The 20,102-nt window shown below is 38.7% G+C and overlaps 1 protein-coding gene and 1 long non-coding RNA gene across 5 annotated transcripts in view; one reads left to right on the top strand and one right to left on the bottom strand.

The window, feature by feature from the left end:
* BIVM (basic, immunoglobulin-like variable motif containing) overlaps nucleotides 1–20,102 on the top strand; it is a 39,859-nt gene that overhangs the window by 1,086 nt on the left and 18,671 nt on the right. For 2 of the 3 annotated variants that reach the window (XM_077855026.1, XM_077855024.1), the window contains exons 2-4: nucleotides 4,649–5,248; nucleotides 11,525–11,651; nucleotides 19,281–19,376. In XM_077855026.1, coding sequence (XP_077711152.1) covers nucleotides 4,771–5,248; nucleotides 11,525–11,651; nucleotides 19,281–19,376 — 701 coding nt within the window. In that variant the 5' untranslated portion in view covers nucleotides 4,649–4,770. Of the gene's footprint in view, nucleotides 1–258; nucleotides 411–4,648; nucleotides 5,249–11,524; nucleotides 11,652–19,280; nucleotides 19,377–20,102 lie in introns of those variants that run through there. The other variant, XM_077855025.1, reaches the window with a different exon arrangement.
* LOC144287751 (uncharacterized) overlaps nucleotides 3,530–20,102 on the bottom strand; it is a 38,943-nt gene continuing 22,370 nt past the window's right edge. The window contains exon 3 of one of the 2 annotated variants that reach the window (XR_013355514.1): nucleotides 3,530–3,549. This is a non-coding gene — a long non-coding RNA (uncharacterized LOC144287751). Of the gene's footprint in view, nucleotides 3,550–3,613; nucleotides 18,364–20,102 lie in introns of those variants that run through there. The other variant, XR_013355513.1, reaches the window with a different exon arrangement.

The raw sequence follows: 20,102 nt of genomic DNA, 5'->3' as shown, positions 1-20,102 counted from the left end.
CGGCCAAGTCTGGCTTCCGGCCCGGGAGGGAGGCGGAGGGAGGCGGAGGGAGGCGGACGGAGCGGCCTGGAGGCCTCGCTGCGGGGTGGGGGCGGGGGCGGGGGCGGGGGCCGGGGCCGGGGCAGCCCTCGTGGGCCGGTGGGCGGGCGGCTCGGCGCAGCGAGGACGGCCTGCAGCACTGTCGCCCGGTCGTGGCGGCGCCGCGAGCTGCGCAGAGCAGGGCGCTGGGAGCCCCGCTCGCCTGCCCCGGGCCTGGGCTGGACGCGGCCGCGGCGCGCGGGGGCACCGCGCATCCTGACCCGGCAGGGCGCCCGCAGCGCGCGGGGAGGACGCCGCGGAGAAGCACGGAGACCCGCCCCGCCGGGGCTTAGGGGGTCTGACCCAGCCGTCGGGCGCCTGTTTCACCATTAGTAAGTCACTTCCAGGCTCCTGCGTCTCCGTGGCCTTGGATACGGGATATAGATCGCAATAGTTGTCCTATGGGGGAGGCTTTGCTGAACAGACTTCTTAAGATCTTCGTTCCCTAAGCAAACTGGACATTTAAAAATACGGATTGAAAATATAACCCCAAAAGAAGGTAGCCTAAGCGATGACTGTGGACCTCACCAGTGGAACGTCTATTTTGCAGAACAGTTCGTTCTAGTGATTTTTACAAATCCTTACCCTAGCGGAGCGTTTTATTAAAAAAAAAAAAAATTGTGTTCATTCACAGTTAAATAGTACATCTGTTGCTTGTGCCATGATCGCAGGAATTCAACATTAAATTGAGCCGTAGGTCCGTAGGTCCTGCAGTCATTCTTTGTAAAATCTTAATAGAGCGACGCCTCTCTGGAAATTTAGTTCTCACAGATGAGAACCAGGGAAGATAAAAAGGGGCCTCTCGGCTGAAAATCCAGCTCCTGATTCCCAAGGCCTCTCCTAGTAAATCCTCCGGGAATTAGGCCCCTCAATCCGGGGTTTAAAATAATGCCTGGCATGATGTAGGCACTTACAAGTAACTATTTGTTGAGGAGACTTTCACAAACGCCCATCCCTGGCAAGCCTGTGAACGAGAGGTCCTGAGTGTGTACAGAGTGACCTAGTCTAGTTGGGGAGCAAAGAGTCCCCAGAAAGTGACATCGAAGGATATGTTCACTACAAATGGGGATTAACCAAATACAGGAGGGTGAATAGGAGGAGACCACATCCAGAGAATGGAACATTGGAAGGAGGAAGGGAGAAGAGGATGAGGTGGAGCTAAAGAGATAGATTATGGGGCCAGACAAGGAGTCGGCTTTTTCTAAGAGCAGAACGTTTTAGGAAGGGGAGTTAGACGATCATATATGTGTCCAAGCTTTACTTTCTAATATCTCTGCACAGGCCAGATTAGAAATTTCAACCCTGGGGTGGTGGTGATGCCAGTGCTGAATGAGGATGGAATTGGGAATGGTTTACAAAAATAGCAACGACAGGAGATACAGACACAAGACAAAACGGGGGGAGCTGTAGGCTATTTAGTGGAGGGACAAACTGCTCCTCTGTACGTCAGTATTTCCTGAGGCTATAATTACAACATAATACCATAATTGCTGTCTCTAATCATTCTGTTATCAGTAATAAATTGTGCTCAGTTCACTTGTAGGAAAGCAGGGTACATGATAATAATAACTAGCACCCTTGGCCACGTGGGGAGAACAGACATGGATCTGACACCTAATAAGGAAAGAAACTCCAGTAGCATTCGGGTCATGGGATTTGGATAATTTTCATTTTCTGTGTTAATATCTTGGTATTTCGCAATGTTTTCCTGTCCTTTGTTTTACGTCTATGAGAAAAATCTAGAAATAATTACACAGTTTTTCAAATTTCCAAAAACAGCGGTTCAAGTGAGAGTGTTTTCAGACCACTGGTTTTTATTGACAATCAATACAAACTGTGTCCTTACGTTGATGATCTTCACTTTTTCTTTTTGTAGAAATGCAACCAAAGAGATCATTATTGTTCAGTGAGCATTGTTTAAAAGCAGACAACCCCCCCCAATAAAAAAGCAGACAAACCCAAACACAAGCAAACAAAACCAGACTGATAAACATTTTGTTAATCAAGTGCTATGTTCTTTAACTTCCAGAAAGCTTGGCCCTACTTTTTGTGCTCAAAAGGCACTAATTTCCTTTTGCCTATGTTTTGTTAAGTGTCTTCCGTAGCTGGGATCATAGAAGCTGGGCACAATTCCATTAAATCTGAGGAAGGACGCTCTGGCAAAGTAGAAGCTAAGCTTGAGATGAAGAGATAAGGGTAGTGCCTGCAACATTTCTATCTCCCTCCTCTCCCCACCCCGCCCCTACCCCCAGACTGACTCCAACACCCTTGGGTCACCACCCCTTACTTACCAGGACCCTCTGCTCTCTTTCCTGCCCATCCTACAACCCACCCTTACAATCCCAAGGCCACAAATAATACCTACCACTGCCCACCATGCTGGCTTTTAGAGAAAGGCATGAGGGTAGCAGATCAGTAGGAAATGCTCTGTAAGGTCATCTGGTAAGAACCAAAGAAACAGACTCCTCAGAAAAGCCCAGTTTGGTCTATGCAACTGACCTTCTCTTTGCATCTTCCTGTAACATCACCATGATACCAGAAGATGAGGAAGAAGCAAAAGGCATAAAAGCTTCCTGTCTAGAGATCTGTTATAAGCGTCCCTAGGATTTCATGAAAAAAGTTTCCAAAATGATACCATTAGAGGTTCTATCTTTGGTAGTGAAGTTCCAGCCAAACCAACCTTCCTGCAAGGAACTATACTTTCTGCACCAATTACTAAAAAAAAAAAAAAAAAATTCGCTACCTGAGGGTTTGAATAGTGGGAAAGCATTCCTGAAAAATAAAGAAAATGGAATCTTTTCTAGATTATGTGGAGTCCTCCTTTTAGTGAGCTCTGTTGCTTTAAATTCCACGAAGGACAGGAATCATCTTTACTATTTTCTCTCCATAGACTTAGAGTGGCCATGGCTCTTGTGGCAATCATTCTTCTGTTATTTCTTATGGCCTTAGAGGTTTTTGGCATTCAGTATTTCTATGATAGGTTTTATGTAATCATTTTTTGTAACTTATGAGAATTATTCTCATTTCCAATATTTTTAAATAAGTGAATAGGCAGAGATATTAACTAGTAAACATCAAACTGGTCACCTGGCGGTGGGTTGCATATCTTGAGTGATTACCGCTGTGGGCATACTCAGCCTGGCACCTGCATCGAATACCTCCTCTACCACCTGTGGTCTAACTCATCAAGAGCTTGCTTTTGTATAAATCTTCAGATTCCTCAAATGCCCTTGGTTGCAATTTGAACTGTTCTCTGTTTTCTTCCCCAAAGGAATTGGTGTAGATTTGAAAAATTGGTTTTTCCTGACTGATTAGAAGTTAGTGACCACGGGATCCCTGGGTGGCGCAGCGGTTTGGTGCCTGCCTTTGGCCCAGGGCGCGATCCTGGAGACCGGGATCGAATCCCACGTCGGGCTCCTGGTGCATGGAGCCTGCTTCTTCCTCTGCCTGTGTCTCTGCCTCTCTCTCTCTCTCTCTCTGTGACTATCATAAATAAATAAATAAATAAAAAGAAGTTAGTGACCACTAATTATAATTGATTGTGGTGAGGAATGCACAGCTTTATTGAGATGAAATTCACACACTATACAATTCACCTGTTTAAAATGTTCAATTCAGTAGCTTGTCGCATATTCACAAAATTGTGAGTTCATCAGCTGAGTCATTTATAGAATATTATTATTACACTGAAAAGAAACGCCATCATCCCCAGCCTCCTCCTCCCTCCCAGCCCAAGGTAACCCACTAATCTAACTTCTGTCACTAGAGACTTGCCTATTTTACATTTCATATAAGTGGAATCATGTGATTATGCTCTTTCATGACTGGCTTCATTCATTTAGCATAATGCTTTCAAGGCTTATCCATGTTGTAGTATGGGTCAGTGCTTCATTTATTTTTATTGCCCCAAAATATTCCTTTGCATGGATATTACTACATTTTATTTATCCATTCAGCAGTTGAGGGGCATTTGGGTTGTTTCTCCTTTTTGGCTATTGTCAGTAATGCTCCTATGAACATTTGTGTGGACGTATGTCTTTATTGCTCTTAGATGTATACCTAGGAGTGAAATTTCTTGATCATATGGTAACTATAAATGTTTGAGGAACTATTTCCCAAAGTGACTGGACCATTTTGCATTGCTATCAGAATGGTATGAGGGTTCCATTTTCTCCACATCCTCAACAATCCTTATTATTATCTATCTTTTTGATTAGAGCCTGCTTGGTATGACATATTTTCTTGTGGTTTTTTATTTGCCTTTCCATGATGACTAATGATGCTGAGCATCTTTTCATGTGTTTATTGACCATTTCTACACTGTCTTTGGAGAAGTGACTCTTCAGATATTTTGCCCGTTTTTTAATTGAATTCCTTTTTTGTTCTTCTAAAGCATTATTGTAAAATAAATTTCTAATAAGACACATGGCCAGTGATTGTGGCTGTAGGTGTATAGTAGTTATAAAATAAATATTTGTTGAATGAAGCCATGTGAAAACACTTGATACATTTTTTAGTGCTTTCATTGTATCTAGTGGATTGTTGATGTTTCTCCTCCCTCTTTTCTTAGGAGCCCATCTTGCAGCTCTCAAGTTTCTGTAGAACGCTGTAAACAATTTTCACAGCTGGTTTTCAAGTAATAGAAAGAATTGCACCTTCTTCTTCATAATAGAACTTTGATAGTTGCGTTCAATGCCTAACGTTGCAGAAGCAGAAAGGGCAAATGATTCTGGAAATGGTGAGCACAGATCTGAGAGAAAGTCTCCCGAAGAGAATCTACAAGGTGCTGTCCAGTCTTTCTGTACTCGTGCCTCGGGGACACCTTTGGGTCCCAAAGGAGATGGTCATTATCCGTGGAGCTGTCCAGTGACCCATACTCGGGAGAAAATTTATGCCATCTGTTCAGACTATGCCTTCCTCAACCAGGCAACCTCAATCTATAAAACTCCAAATTCAACCCGCTCTTCTTGCCTCCCTGATAGTACCTCTTTATCTGCTGGAAATAATCCATCAAGATACATTGGTATCCCAACAAGTACATCGGAAATCATCTACAATGAAGAAAATAGCTTGGAAAACTTATCCAATAGCTTGGGCAAGCTACCTCTCGCATGGGAAATTGATAAATCTGAATTTGATGGAGTGACCACAAATTTGAAACACAAATCAGGTGAGGAAGGAGGCTTGAATTTTACATGTGAAAATAATAAAAAAACAATATATCTTGTTTAAGCTTGCCATTAAACATGGTTTCCTTTTATAAGGCTGAACAAGGAACATTGCTATCGTGTTGTCCATCATTTTAGTTAAAAAATAACTTTGGGCAGAGGACATTTAGTTCATTAATGGGTTACTACTGGAAACTTTACACATAACCTGAGCATTTTGAGAGCTTTGAAAAACCTAAGAAGGCTGTAAAATACGGGTATTGCAGATAAGTGTACAGAAGCTCAGAAATGATTAATGGGGTGGCTAGAATAACATAGTACTATTTTGTAGTTTTGCAGAGACACGAATTCATCTTTCCCAATTAAATGCTTACTTTTCTTTTCTACGATATAACATTGTGGCTTTTTCATGTTAAAATTTTTTGAGCACCCAAAAAGGTCTCCGGGTACCACTGAGTAGGTTGTGTACTGCACAATTTAAGAGGGTGCTATTCACCTAGGGTGCAGTACACAGCCTTTGCAATTGTGGTGTGGTGGCCTTCTGGTAGAAACTACTGCTTTTCACTTCTTTCTTTTGAACTCACAGTAATATAGGATTTTTATGTGGTAGGTACTCTTATCCTCATTTTGTAGATAAACTGAGGCTCAGAGGAGGTAAGTTGCTTGTGGAAAGTTGATAGCTAATAAGAGGTAGAACTGGGATTTATATTTTACTTCTAGGCTTCTTTGACCATTTTGTAAAACCTCCACACTTCTTGTTCATTTGCCAAATCAACTTGTTTCACAGAATATTATGTTAATTTGTAATTCTTGGTGTCTTGTGGGTTTCACTTTGTGTCTATTTTTATGGGCGATTGGTCTATAAATTTTTTGTAATATCTTTTTTCAAATGTTGGCATTAGGGCCATGCAGGTCTCCTAAGACAAGTTTAGAAGTGATCTTTCCTGTTTTCTGAGGGGTTTTCAGAGGGGTATTAAAAATCTCGAATAGTGATTATTAACTTGTCTTGTTTCCCATTAATTCTGTTGAATTTTAGCCTGTCCATTTCATCTAAGTTGTCAATTTTATTGGTGTAAAGTTATCTCTGATAGTCCTTTTTTATCCATCTAATACCTACAGGGTCTTTAGTAATAACTCCTCTTTCATTCCTGATACTGATCATGTTATGTTCTCTCTCTTTTTTTTTTTCTGGTTAGGGCTTTATCAGTTTTGTTCATTTTCAAATAAAGCTTTTAGCTTTGTTAATTTTCTCAATTGTTTGTTTTTCTATTGATTTCTGTTTTTTTTATTATTTTTCTTCCTTCTACTCATGTTTAGTTTACTTTGTTTTTCATTTTCCAGCTTTTTGATTCAAGACTTTTCAACTATGAGCATTAGTAGAAGTGCTTTAAATTGTACTATGAGTACTGTTTTAGCCACAGCCCACAACTATTGATACACTTTATTTGTATGATCATTTAAAGTGAAGTATTTTCTAATTTCCCTTGTGATTTTTTTTTTGATATAGGTATTACTATTTAGAACTGTGCTGCTTAATTTTGAAATATTTTGGGGCTTTTGCTAAAAGTTGATTTCTAATTTAATTGCATTGTGTACAAAGGACATATGATCTCGGTCTTTCAGAAGGGGCTGAGACTTTTACGTTTTATGTATGTTTTATGACTCAACATACAGTCCATGTTGGTGAATGTACCATATACATTTGAAAAGAATGCTCATTCTGTAGTTGCTGGGTGTAGTGTTCTATGAATACTTACTGGGTCAATGTGCTTGAGAGTGTTGTTCACATCTTCTGTGTTGCTACTTAATTTTTGTCTTGTTCTATCAGTTGCTGAAAATGGGGTGTTAAGAATTAACTATGATTTTCATCTTTTCTGCATTTAATTCTGTTGATTTTTGCTTGTACGTAATTTGAAACTCTATTATTAGGTGCACACACAATTATGTTTTTTTATTTCTTTTTGTTGCATTGACCTTTTTATCATTTTATCATGAAATGTCCCTCATTATTCTTGGTAATATCTCTTGTTCTGAAAGCAACTTTGATATGATCTAGCTACTCCAGCTTTCTTTTGTTTTTTTTTTGTGTTTTTTTAGATTTATTTATTTATTTATTTATTTATTCATGAGAGACACAGAGAGAAGGCAGAGACATAGGCAGAGGGAGAAGCAGGCTCTGCACAGGGAGCCTGATGTGGGACTCAATCCCAGAACCCCGGGATCACACCCCCGGATCATACCCGGAGCCAAAGGCAGAGGCCCAACTGCTGAGCCACCCGGGTGTCCCTCCAGCTTTCTTTTGAACAGTGTTTGTGTGGTATATCCTTTTTCATCCATTTATTTTCAACTTGTATCTTTTTATATTTAAAGTCTCTCTCTCTCTTCTACTCAGCCATAAAAAAGGATGGGATTTTGGCATTTGGCACAACATGGATGGACCTATCATACTAAGTGAAATAAGACTGGGAAAGACAAATACCATATGATTTCACTTAAACATGGAATCGAAAACTCAAAACTAATGAATAAACCAACAAAACGCAGATTCAGACCTTTAAATACAGGGAACAAACTGATGGTTGCCAAAGGTTAGGGGGGTTGGAGGATGGGCAAAGTGGGTGAAGGGGAGTGAGAGATACAGGCTTCCAGTTATGGAATGAATACCTATGGGAATACAAGGTACAGCACAGGGAATATAGCTAGTGATTCTGTAATAGTGTGACAGATGATAGCCACTTCTGAGATGAGCATAACTTCTAAAATCATTGAATCACTATGTTGTACATCTGAAACTAATGTACCATTGTGTGTCAACTCCACTCAAAAAAGAAAAGACTTAAAAGAAAAAGAAAAGACATGATTCGTCTTCCTCTTGATAAAAATCTTATAACTGAAAAAAAAGTAAAGCACATCTCTTAAAGATAGCTTTTAAGAGTATTCAGTGAATTATTTGTTTCAGGTATTGTTTCTTTGCGTTCTGGAATTTACATTTTTAAAATAGTTTTTGTTTCCTATCTTGGATTTGGTATCTTTTCATTTGTGACTGGAATATTGTATCTATCTCATAAAGCATAGTTATAATATGCACTTTAAAATTCTTATCTGCTAATTTAAAAATCTGGGCCATCTCAGAGTTGGTCTTATATTTTTTCATGAAAAGGTGTCACATTTTTCAGTTTCCTAACATATTCAATAATTTTGGATCATATCTAAGGTATTGGAAATGTGGTGATTTTGGATTCTGGTATATTCCTCCAAAGAGTGTTTTAAGTTCATTCATTTGTTTGTCTTTAATTTTAGCAGTAGTGAATTTGGTTTGACTGAAACTGTAAATTTTGTGTCTTGAGGACATTTCAAATCTCCATCCAATTTTTTAAGCCTTAGTTGTGCTGTTTGGGGTCTGCTCGGTGCATGCATGGTTTGGGGATCAGCCTAAGATTTGGTCCAAATTTGTACACAAAATTTGAGTCTCCTCTTTTCTGGTTCTTTTATTTCTGGGGTCCCCACCCAGTTCACTTTCAAGTGACAATAATTGTCCAAAACTCTGTCCCTCAAGTAAAAAAGACAGCAGATATTTGCTATCCTCAGATCTTTCTCTAACAGCCAGTGTGGTGAATAGAGGTAGGAGTGTACATATGTTTCTTTGGTGTTGGGGCTATATGGGTATGTTATGGGTAGGGTGAGGAATGGATGAAGGAATATGACAATGACAAGGGAAGGTAGACAAAGGTTCCTGGAGTTGATGGGATGGAGAGACAAGAGTGTTTAGGTGTTGGTATGTTATGTTCCCCTCTCAGACTTACCTTCCACTTTGCCAGAGCTTCCCTTTCTGGAATTTTTTTTTAAATGTTTGTTTGTTTGTTTATTTATTTATTTAATATTTTATTTATTTATTCATGAGAACACACACACACACAGAGAGAGAGAGAGAGAGAGAGAGGTAGAGACACAGGCAGAGGGAGAAGCAGGCTCCATGCAGGGAGCCCGACGTGGGATTCCATCCTGGGTCTCCAGGATCATGCCCTGGGCTGAAGGCGGCGGTAAACCACCTGGTTTGCCCCCCTCTCTGGAATTGAATGGAATTTTGTCTGTGAGACCAGCTGTCTTTGTGGCAATGTAGGGATTTCATGAAGGCTGCTTATTTAGAGCACATGCTTATTTAGCCCAGGGAGAACATGGGAGTAAAGCAGAAGGGGACAGAGGACAAGCTCAGGGAAGCCTTAGAGGAAAAGAATGTGGATATTTCATGATAAAATGATAAAAAGTATCCAGACCACTCTGGGGGCTGTTGGGGTCACAGATTACCACACTTCATTAACCTATTAGGATTTTAAGTGGCTAGGAAAGCTACATAGGACATTAAGGTATTATTGGGTGGTGAAGACATGGGAAGAAATGTTGGAAAGTAGTTTTTCCATCTTTTTACTCTCTAAGATTTATTTTATTGGTGAAAGAAACTTATCAGAATAAGATTTAACTCACGTTTGCCAGTGGTTTTTCAGCTCTGTAGAAATTTTGTGTTCTTTGTGAAGACTTAGAATAGCTAGAGGGATTGGGGAAATCTTGTTTCTGGATATTACAGTTTTTGTCATTATGACATCTTATAAAAATCAGAGAAATCCCCTGTGTCACAAGAGTGCTGAGTTCCAGCTGGCTTTGGTTTTATTGTAGAGCATCCGAATGAATGAAACAAGCCCCTTTGCATGTCTGTTTTCTAGGCATACAGCTACACAATCTATGTTTTATAATTCTGAATAGCTCATAAGAATAAAATATTAGCTTTTGTTTCTATAACAGATTTGATGATTTCATTAAAAATGTAGTATGTGTGAACATGATTAAGTATTTGAGCATAACTCTCTGAAATGTTTATGGTATTTTAGTGATATGAAACTGGGATGTTATTTATTAATACATATTTTAAAGTTTTTATTTAGGGCAGCCCAGGTGGCTCAGTGTTTTGACGCCACCCTCAGCTCAGGGTGTGATCCTGGAGATGTGGGATCGAGTCCCACGTTGGGCTCCCTGCATGGAGCCTGCTTCTCCCTCTGCCCGTGTCTCTGCCTCTCTCTCTCTGTGTCTCTCATGAATAAATAAATATTTTTTAAAAAGTTTTTATTTAGATTCCAGTTAATTAACATACAATGTGATATTAGTTTCAGGTGTACAATATAGTAATTTAGTACTTCCATATATTATCCAGTGCTTATCACAAGTGCACTCCTGAATCCTCATCACCTATTTCACCCATCCCCCCCACCTACCTCCCCTCTGGTGATCATTAGTTTGTTCTCTAGAGTTAAGATTTTAATTAAATAACTTTTGCCTGAGTAATCCATTAGCAGCATTCAGAAATAAAAAAGTGTTAAAATTAGACAATGCAAAATCTGATTATTTTTATCGAGCTCCCAATTCCTCTCCCCCTTAGGTAATTACTATTATTTGCCTTATGTGTCTTTCAGAGAGATTGATGTATGTGTGTATGCGTGAATGCACGTTTGTGTGCATTCACCTATAAGCGCAGACTCACCCACAGAAAGGAGACTTTGTTTTCTATTCTAGTTCCTGGTGCTAAAGTTGCATTTTAATAATGTGCATGTGAGAATCATTCTTAATCCATTTTGTGGTCTCTGTAAGGCTTGGAGATATTTTTAAAGATCACATCATTGCATTATTGGATCTAGTGCTTTTACTTTCTTAACAGAGTTAGGTTAATGTGATTTTATTGTTTTATAGAAAGGATTCATTTTCTGGAAAGTGGTCTAGTTAAATATTTTCCTGTTGGTAATTTGATTTTCTACACCAAAAATTCTGTGATTGAGTCTTTTACTATCTAAGCAACTTGATTGGGAATTGGAATATAAGAATCTGATAGGAACTAACACTCGTGGTTGCCTAAAGTTGTTTTTATTCTCTCTCTTCAAGCCAGGGGAGTACTTTTGGAAAAAAAATTTCTTTAATATATTTGCAAGTATTTTGAGAGCTAGTGGTATTGCCTTTTTTGTTTTTAAAAAGACTTTATTTATTTATTCACAAGAGACACAGAGAGGCAGAGACCTAGGCAGAGGGAGAAGCAGGCTCCCCAAGGGGAGCCCAACACCCTCGGATCCTGGATCCCAGGATCAAGACCTGAGCCGAAGGCAGGCACTCTTAACCTTTGAGCCACCCAGGTGTCCCTAGTGGCATGGCTTTTTAATTTTGTTTCATAATTAGTTGTTTTGCCGTGGCAGTTTATTTCATCTTGAGCATTTTGCTTATTTTATATTCTTATATTCTAGGCAATGTAAAGAAACAAATTTCCAAGAAAAAAACTTCAGATAAAAAAGGAAGACATCAGAGGGAGTGGCCTCAGTATTCTCCTCTTGAAGATATTAAGCAGCGGAAAGTATTAGATCTCAGAAGATGGTAATCTCTAAAAGTTGGCTTTTTTCCTTAACCACACAATACCATTGTCATACTTAATAAAATTAGCTATTTCCATAGTATCTGATTCCCAGGCTAAATTTAGATTTCCCGAATTTTTCTGAAGTATCTTCATGCCTGATTGTTCATAGTGGGACCCAACCGTTAACTACACCTTGTGTTTGCTTGTTGTGGCCTATACATCTCTCTTAATCTAGAATGGTCTCTACCTCACTCTCCTCACTGTTTTTGTTTTTAATTCTAGGAGATTGACTTCTTAAAGAGACTTGGCCAGATGTCTTGTAGGATGTTCTACCTTCTGGATTTGTCTAATTTTTTTCCCTTGATAGTTGTCTAAATTATTTCTATAACCTCAGCATTTCCTGAAAGCTGGGAATTAGACGTAAAGAATTGGTTTAGATTCTGGTTGAACATTTTAGGCAAGAATACTGCTTGAGTGTTCCTGTGTCCTTCATATTGGATCACATCAGGAGGTACATAGTATCTGGTCATCCAGTTTTAGATTCTAAGAGTGATTACTGGATTTAGATGCTGAAAGCATAGCCCACCTTGTCAAGGTTTTTTTGTTCCATTCTACAGCCATCATGTAATCAGTGGGATGACAGTGGCATCAGGCTAATGTCCTGTCCCCATCAACTTTTCACCTAGTGATCTTAGTCAGACCCATTGACAATTGTCCGAATTTTTATTGCAAAATGGTGATATTTCAAATTTCTATCATTTCTTCTCCTCTAATTAGCTGATATTCTTCTGATAAGAGCTTTCACTCATCAGCTGGGGCTATTTGGTTACCTTAGAATATATTTCCTATTCTAAACAAAAAAATGTTTAATTAATGATTGCTTTTAAATATTACTAGTCTATGATTTGAGGTTTTAAAAATTATTTGTATGAGGTTTAAAAATGTTAGATTTTATCATTTATTTAATAAATATTGACCCTTTACTATGGGCTGAGAATATGAAGATATATAAAACATGGTCCTTTTTTCTCAAGGTTTAAAATCTAGGTGAGAAATGGGAACAAAGCAGAAAAATACAAAATACCTCAGGCAATTTGTCTGATGTCTTAAGAGTCTTAAGAGAGGATTAAGAGAGGATTCATTGAGGAGCTAAGTCTTAAGAGAAGAAATCCGAAGAGATGGATGCTACAAAGGTCTTTGAATGGGTGGTAGGAAAGTATCTTGCTTGTTGGTGATGAAGATTAGCTAAACTTATCTGAGGGAAGCTCAGAGAAGCTAAGAAACTTGTCCAACATCACATGGTGATGTACTGAAACTGAAGAAAGCCAGACTCCCAAGTTCATATTCTTTCTTTGTAACACCTGTCATGATCTATATTAGACACCAGGCTAAGCATTTAGCTTTCTTTTTTTTTCTGCTATAGAGAGAAGACATTGATTATTTCTTAATAAGAGATTATGTTTCAAAGATAAACTGGTAGTAATAAGTACGTAGAGTGTGTTGGAGAAAGATACTGGAATCAAAAACAATGTTTTTTTAATGTTTATTAATAATGGGCTTTGCTCATTTTTGCTTTGAATCTCTTAGATTTAAGATATGTTTTTTTTTTTAAGATATGTTTTAACAACAAATCTGGATAACTGTATTTTAGTAGTTTAACATGTGATGCGATAAAGGCTTGGATGAGGAAGGGTAGACAGGAGAAATAATCTTAGGGGGAAAATTACCAGGATGACAAGCTCATTTCTCACTGAGAATATTTTTCTTTTTTTTTTTTTTTAATTTTTTATTTATTTATGACAGTCACACAGAGAGAGAGAGAGAGAGAGAGGCAGAGACACAGGCAGAGGGAGAAGCAGGCTCCATGCACCGGGAGCCCGATGCAGGATTCGATCCTGGGTCTCCAGATCGCACCCTGGGCCAAAGGCAGGCGCCAAACCGCTGCGCCACCCAGGGATCCCCTCACTGAGAATATATTACAAGATTAGGGTTGGGGTGGAAACACCCATAAAAAATAGTAGAAAGTTGGTTAAACTTGTAGGCCTGTCATGAGTAAGACCAGTTAAACAAGTTTGAACTGATGAAAAAATAGGGAAAATCTTAAGGGTACCTAGGATTGATCCTAAGGCTTTGTGAAGAAGTGTTTAAGATAGAAGGTTGAGAGAGTTAAACATGACCAGAAAAAGGTCTTTTTACTGCAGTCCTGCTCTCTGTTGGTAGGTAGACATTCCTTTGTCCTTCAAGGTTCTTCTAGCTGGACTTAGGATCAAATTGATATGAGACTGATTAACAGGAGAAAATCAAATTTAATAATGTATATAGAGGAAATTCACACAGACATGGAAATTCCAATGACAATGAGGTAACATGAAGCTTATGTGAGCTGAGGAGAGGATAGGAGTCAGATTTAAAGGAGAGGAAGGCCATTAGCCAGAAGGTGAAAGGAAATGTTTTGAAAATCAGAGTTTGCCCTGTTAGGCAGATAAATTTCTTAGTAAAGAGGAGTCTCTGTCAATAGCTCTCTTTCTGGTAAAGCAGGCAGTAAAAGGGGAAGTGAAGAGTTTTTTCTAAATCTGCTGGGTTTGCATTGCTTTTAACTCAAAATAATGTTCATGAGAAAGTGGTCCATCTTGGGGCAGCCTGCCCTTGGCCCTATACCTCAAGCCCATGGAAATAATAACAAGAAAATTAAAAAATAAGGAAAAACTCTATCTTCCCTTAAACAAAGAAATAACAAGATAGGCTATTGAATAGAAACATAGCTTTAATCCAAGGTTATCAAATCCTGTGCACTCTGGACCAACAGAGAGAGGACACCAAGGGCTGCACAGACTACTGTTGGCCTGGAACAGTGCAGGTTTTCCTGATGTTCGTATGGCAGTCCTGAAACCATCTGGTGACCCTTTGGTTAGATTTAGGGGTGTGAGAAGCTGTATGAGTGGAAAAACATCAGAGTTCATGTTGGAGATCCAGTTCAGCACTACAGGAATGCAGGTAGAGGTTGCAAAAGGAGATATCCTGCTGATCTGATTGCCACTCCATTATCTTATCCTGTAATTTTCAGCCCAGGACAGTGCCTCTAGTGAATTGCTGGGAAAGCAGTGATGGCAAGAGTGGAACATAGGCAACACACTTCCTGATTTCAAAACATTACAGAGCTACATAAGCAAAACAGTTGATACTGGCATAAAGACAAATATGTAGACAAATAGGGCAGAATAGAAAGCCCAGAAATAGACACTCATATAAATGGGCAAATGATCTTCAGTAAGGGTGGCAAGACCACAGAATAGAGGAAGGACTGTCTTCAGCAAATGGTGTTGGGAAAAGTGGATACCATCTGCAAAAAGAATGAACTTAACCCTTACTTTTCATCATACACAAAAATGAACTCAAAATAGATTAAAGACATAAATGCAAAGACCTAATACTATAAAACTCCTAGAAGAAAATAGTATGGAAGTTTCTCAAAAAATTAAAAATGGATTCTATGTTATAGGCTGAATGTTTGTCTCCCCTCAATTCATATATTGAAATCCTAACCCCCAAGGTGATGGTATAAGAAGAGGGGCCTTCAGAGGTGATTGGGTCATGAGGGTGGAGCCCCAGTAAATGAGATTAGTGCCTTATGAGAAGAGACAGGAAGAGGGAGCTTGCTTCCTCCTCTCTCTGTTCCATGATGTGAGGACACAGTGAGAGGATGGTCATATGCTAAACAGGAGGCAGTTTCTCACAAGATATTAGATTTGCTGGCACCTTGACCTTGGACTTTTCAGCCTCTAGAACTATGAGAAATAAATGTTTGTTGTTGAAGCTACCAAGTCTGTTGTAATTTGCTATGCAGCCTGAACTGACTAAGACACCATATGATCCAGGAATTCCACTCTGGTTATCCGGATCCAAAAGAATTGAAAGAAGAATTTTGAAGAGATATTTGCATACTATGTTCATTGAAGCATTATTTACAATAGCTGAGAGGGGGAAGCAACCCAAGTGTCCATCATAGATAAAGGAATAAAGAAAATGTGCTATATACATACAAAGGAATGTTTTCAGCCTTAATACAGAAGGAATTCTGACACATGAGGACACTATGCTAGATGAAATAAGCCAGACACAAAGAGACCAATAATATGTGGTTCCACTTATAAGAGGTGATTAATAGTTGTCAGAATCATAGAGACAGAATGTACAATGGTGGTTGCCAGTGACAAAAAGTTAAGTATTGTATGATTCCATTTATATGAAGTATAAAGTAGTGAAACTCATAAAAATGGAAAGTAGAATGGTAGTTGTCAGAGGCTGGGTTGTCCAGTGGGCGTAAAGTTTCAGTCTTGAAAAATGAAAAATTTCAAGAGATCTCTTTCACCACAATGTGAATATAGCTAACATTACTCAACTGTACCCTTAAAAATGGTTAAGATGGTAAACTTTTTTTTTACCAGAATTATAAAAATCTCACCCAAAATTGAAGGCAGATTTGATGATGGAGTGTCAAAGATAGCAAACAGCTCCATTCAAGGATGAGTAAAAGTCATAGAGGAAGCAACTTGATATATGTGTATAAAAGTGGCAAAAAAAAAAAAAACAGGGACAACTGTAGAAGACATATACATTTTTGGGAGAGTTAGTTGAGGAAGTAAAGTTAAAATTCAGAATAAGTCCTTTATATTAAAAAAGTTATAATTTATGAAATTTTTCAAAATGAAGTCAAAGAAGAGATTATATGAAAACAGAAGGAAATATTTGACAGGCCCTTGGAAAGAAGTGGAGAACAACAACAACAAAAAGTCATTGCAAAGGTGAAAACCACATTAGAAGCAAGGAGAAAAAAAACCCAACCCAGTGAAAAGCATAATCAAGTCAGTGGTGAGCCAGTGTGAGGAAATCATACAAAACTTACATGGAAAAGAACAGGCATAAAAATGATTAAAGAATAGATAAATGTTGGGGTGCCTGGCTAGCTCATTTGGTGGAGTGTGTGACTCTTGATCTTGGTGTTGTAAGTTTAAGCCCTACATTAGGTGTAAAGATTACTTAAAAATAAAATCTTAAAAAAAAAAAGAACAGATAAATATGGATAAGAGACAGAGGCTCCAAATAGCACTAACTGGTATTCCAGAGAAAGAGATCAGAACAAATAGAAAAAAAAAAGAATTTGAAGACACCCCTGGAAGGAATGTTCCCAAAATAAAGAAAGGCTAGAGTCTGCAGATTTGAAAGGGTAAATTGTGTCCCAGGAAAGGAAACACAATACAGATTGATCAGCACCAAGGCATGTTCTAGTGGAGTTACTGAATTACTGAAGTTCAAGCATAAGGGGGTCCTGGGCACCCAGATGCAAAAACAGTTGTACAAAGGGAAATTATCCCTTTGGTCTCAGTCTTCACCATGGCAGCACTAGCTGCCAGGCTACAGTGGAGTCACGTTTCTCAGGTGAGAACAAGTCACCAAATGTCACATTCACATTGTCATTTGAGTGTGGAAGCAACAGACTCCCAATGATGAAAGAATTCAGTGACTATAACACCCATGAGTGCTTAGCCATTTAGCAAAGAATGTAAACCACCCAAGATATTAGGGGGGGAAAGAAAGGAATGGAAAGCAGTAGGAAACAAGTCATGTTGACTGCTTAGTCCATTTGTAGGAAATTTAGTTGCAGGACAGAATGTTGGTAGGAGCTATGAATACTTGACCACTTGAGGAAGTTAGCTTCTGAGTTTGAAGTGAGAGCTCTATAATGCCAACAATTTCTCAAGCTAGGATCATTTCTGTGGGTAGGAGTTCTTTTTAAAATAGCCTTGCAGATAGATATAAACAAAATCATGTAAAATGTGTTCATTGTTTTTTTTCTTTTGTGGATGTAAACCAATTTTTAGTCTTTCCTGGAGAATGATTAGTGTGTGAGTTTCCTAGAGTTACCATAACAAAGTACCATATATGGAGGGATTAAAGCAACAAAAAATGTCTCATAGTCCTGGAGGTTGGAAGTCTGAAATCAAGCTGTTGGCAAGGCCACATTCCCTCTGAAATCCATGGGGTAGAATTTTTTGCTTCATCCCAGCTCTTGGTGCTTTGTTGGCAGTCCTTGGCATTCCTAGGCTTGCTGCTGTAACAATTCTGCCTCCTTGGCCATGGCCATGTGTTCCCTTGGCCTTGTGTCTGAGTCTTCACCTGGCAGGCATTCTCTCTGTGTGTCCTTCTTCCCTTTTTATAAGGACATTGGTCATCTTGGATTAAGGATCCACCTCTCCCATGTGACCTCATCATAATTGGATTCCATCTGCAAAGACCCTGTTTCCAAATATGGTCATAGGTACCTGTGGTTAGAACATATCTTTTTAGGGAGGTACAGTTCAGTCCATAACAATTCGTGTATTATATGGCCCCATAATAACCATATAGGTAAGTGACTGTAATCGTCTTTTGTATCTTAGTCTTAAAGGTCCCAGTTCAGCTGTAGAGACAAGGATTGTTGATTTGCATATGTGCTGTTATGCATATTATATGTACATATACAAACATACATATATCTAATTTTTCTTTTTGTAATTTTAAGTTAAGATTAAAACCGTGTTTAATGATAGTTCTTGTTTCTCCTTTTCATTTTGGCCATTGTTAGCACCTTCATTAGAAGACACTTGGGAGGTTCGGTCAGTAGATGCTGTGACTCTTTATCTCAGGGTTGTGGGTTCGAGCTCCATGTTTGGTTGTAGAGGTTAAAAATAAAATCTAAAAAAAAAAAAAAAGGAAAAGAAAGTGATTGGGAGAAGGTAATTTGGAAGCCCATATCATTTCTTTTTTATTGATTGAATAGTCTGCTTCTTTTCTCCTTTGTTCACATTAGCTGCAGTCACTTCTCTTGACACATGACTTTTTTTTTTTTTTTTTTTAAGATTTTATTTATTTATTCATGGGAGACACAGAGAGAGAGAGAGAGAGGCAGAGACACAGGCAGAGGGAGAAGCAGGCTCCATGCAGGGAGCCTGACATGGGACTCCATCCTGGGTCCTCAGGATCACACCATGGGCTGAAGGTGGCGCTAAACCGCTGAGCCACCTGGGCTGCCCAACACACGACTATTTGGAAAATTGTCTGGATTACTCAGTGCAACAAAATTGTGCCATGGGAGGATTTTGTATTAGACTTTAAAGTTCTCTGTGACAATGCAACCACTGCTTCTCACCTAAGGGTTTTAGTTGGACAAAGTGGGTGATAAATGGATGTTTTTCAGTCTGAGTTGAAGAGTCTGAAAAGTTGATGCATGGGGACAATGCTTTTGTTTCTCCAGTATTTTTGCATTTGTAAGTAATCATGTATGCAGCTCAACTAGGAGCTTACACTGAAATTTTAGTGTTGGTGTCTACATATATATTGTTATTTTTTTTCCATTGGTTTAGATAACATTTACTTTACCCTAGTGGTTAGTTAACTTAGCTAACTTTATTAAACTGGATGGTTTACTGTTGTTATGCATTTACGATATGTTTAATAAATATAAAAATCTTTTAAGTGAGTGGAGATTTTACATTGGCTTGGATGAGTAGCATTTACATTACGTTAACACATTTCATTGGCATGAGTGTTATATTTCTATATGCTTATTTTGTATTCATTTAAGTGAAGAAAATGGTCTTCTGTTTTCTCAGGTACTGCATAAGTCGACCACAATATAAGACTTCTTGTGGTATCTCCTCATTAATTTCATGTTGGAATTTCTTATATAGCACAATGGGAGCTGGAAAGTAAGTATGTTAATTTATTGGTATCTCTAAATTCTAAATCCAGAAGTTATTTGGTGTTGCTTTTTCTGTAATTAAATATTTTTAAGAAGAAGTTTTTCACAAATTGAGAAAAGATTACTACATTTTGTTATAAGCCTTCAGCTGAAAATAATAAGCATGCATTATTTGTGACAAAATAAAAATTAAAAATATAGTTGACTATTGAACAACACAGGGGTTAGGGCAGTCTAAAACCCACGTGAAGGGATGCCTGGGTGGTTCAGTGGGTGAGTGTCTGCCTTTGCCTTAGGTCATGATCACAGGGTCCTGGGATTGAGTTCCACATTGTGCTTCCCGCAGGGAGTCTGCTTTGCCCTCTGCCTGTGACTCTCATGAATAAATAAATAAAATCTTAAAAAAAAAGTAAAATAGAATCCACATAAAAGTTTTGACTGTTCAAAGACTTAACTACTCATGCCTACTGAAGCCTTACCAATAATATAAACAATAGATGAACACATACATTGTATGTTGTATGTATTATATATTGTATTCTTTTTTTTTAAAAGATTTTATTTATTTATTCATGAGAGAAATGGAGAGAGAGAGAGAGAGAGAGAGAGGCAGAGACACAGGCAAAGGGAGAAGAAGGCTCCATGCAGGGAGCCTGACGTGGGACTCAATCCCGGGTCTCCAGGATCACACCCTGGGCTGAAGGCAGAGCTAAACCGCTGAGCTGCCCAGGCT

Source organism: Canis aureus, chromosome 17 (assembly GCF_053574225.1).
Source record: "Canis aureus isolate CA01 chromosome 17, VMU_Caureus_v.1.0, whole genome shotgun sequence".
In the NCBI taxonomy this organism is placed as follows: Eukaryota; Metazoa; Chordata; class Mammalia; order Carnivora; family Canidae; genus Canis; species Canis aureus.
This window is presented reverse-complemented; position numbering and strand designations above follow the sequence as displayed.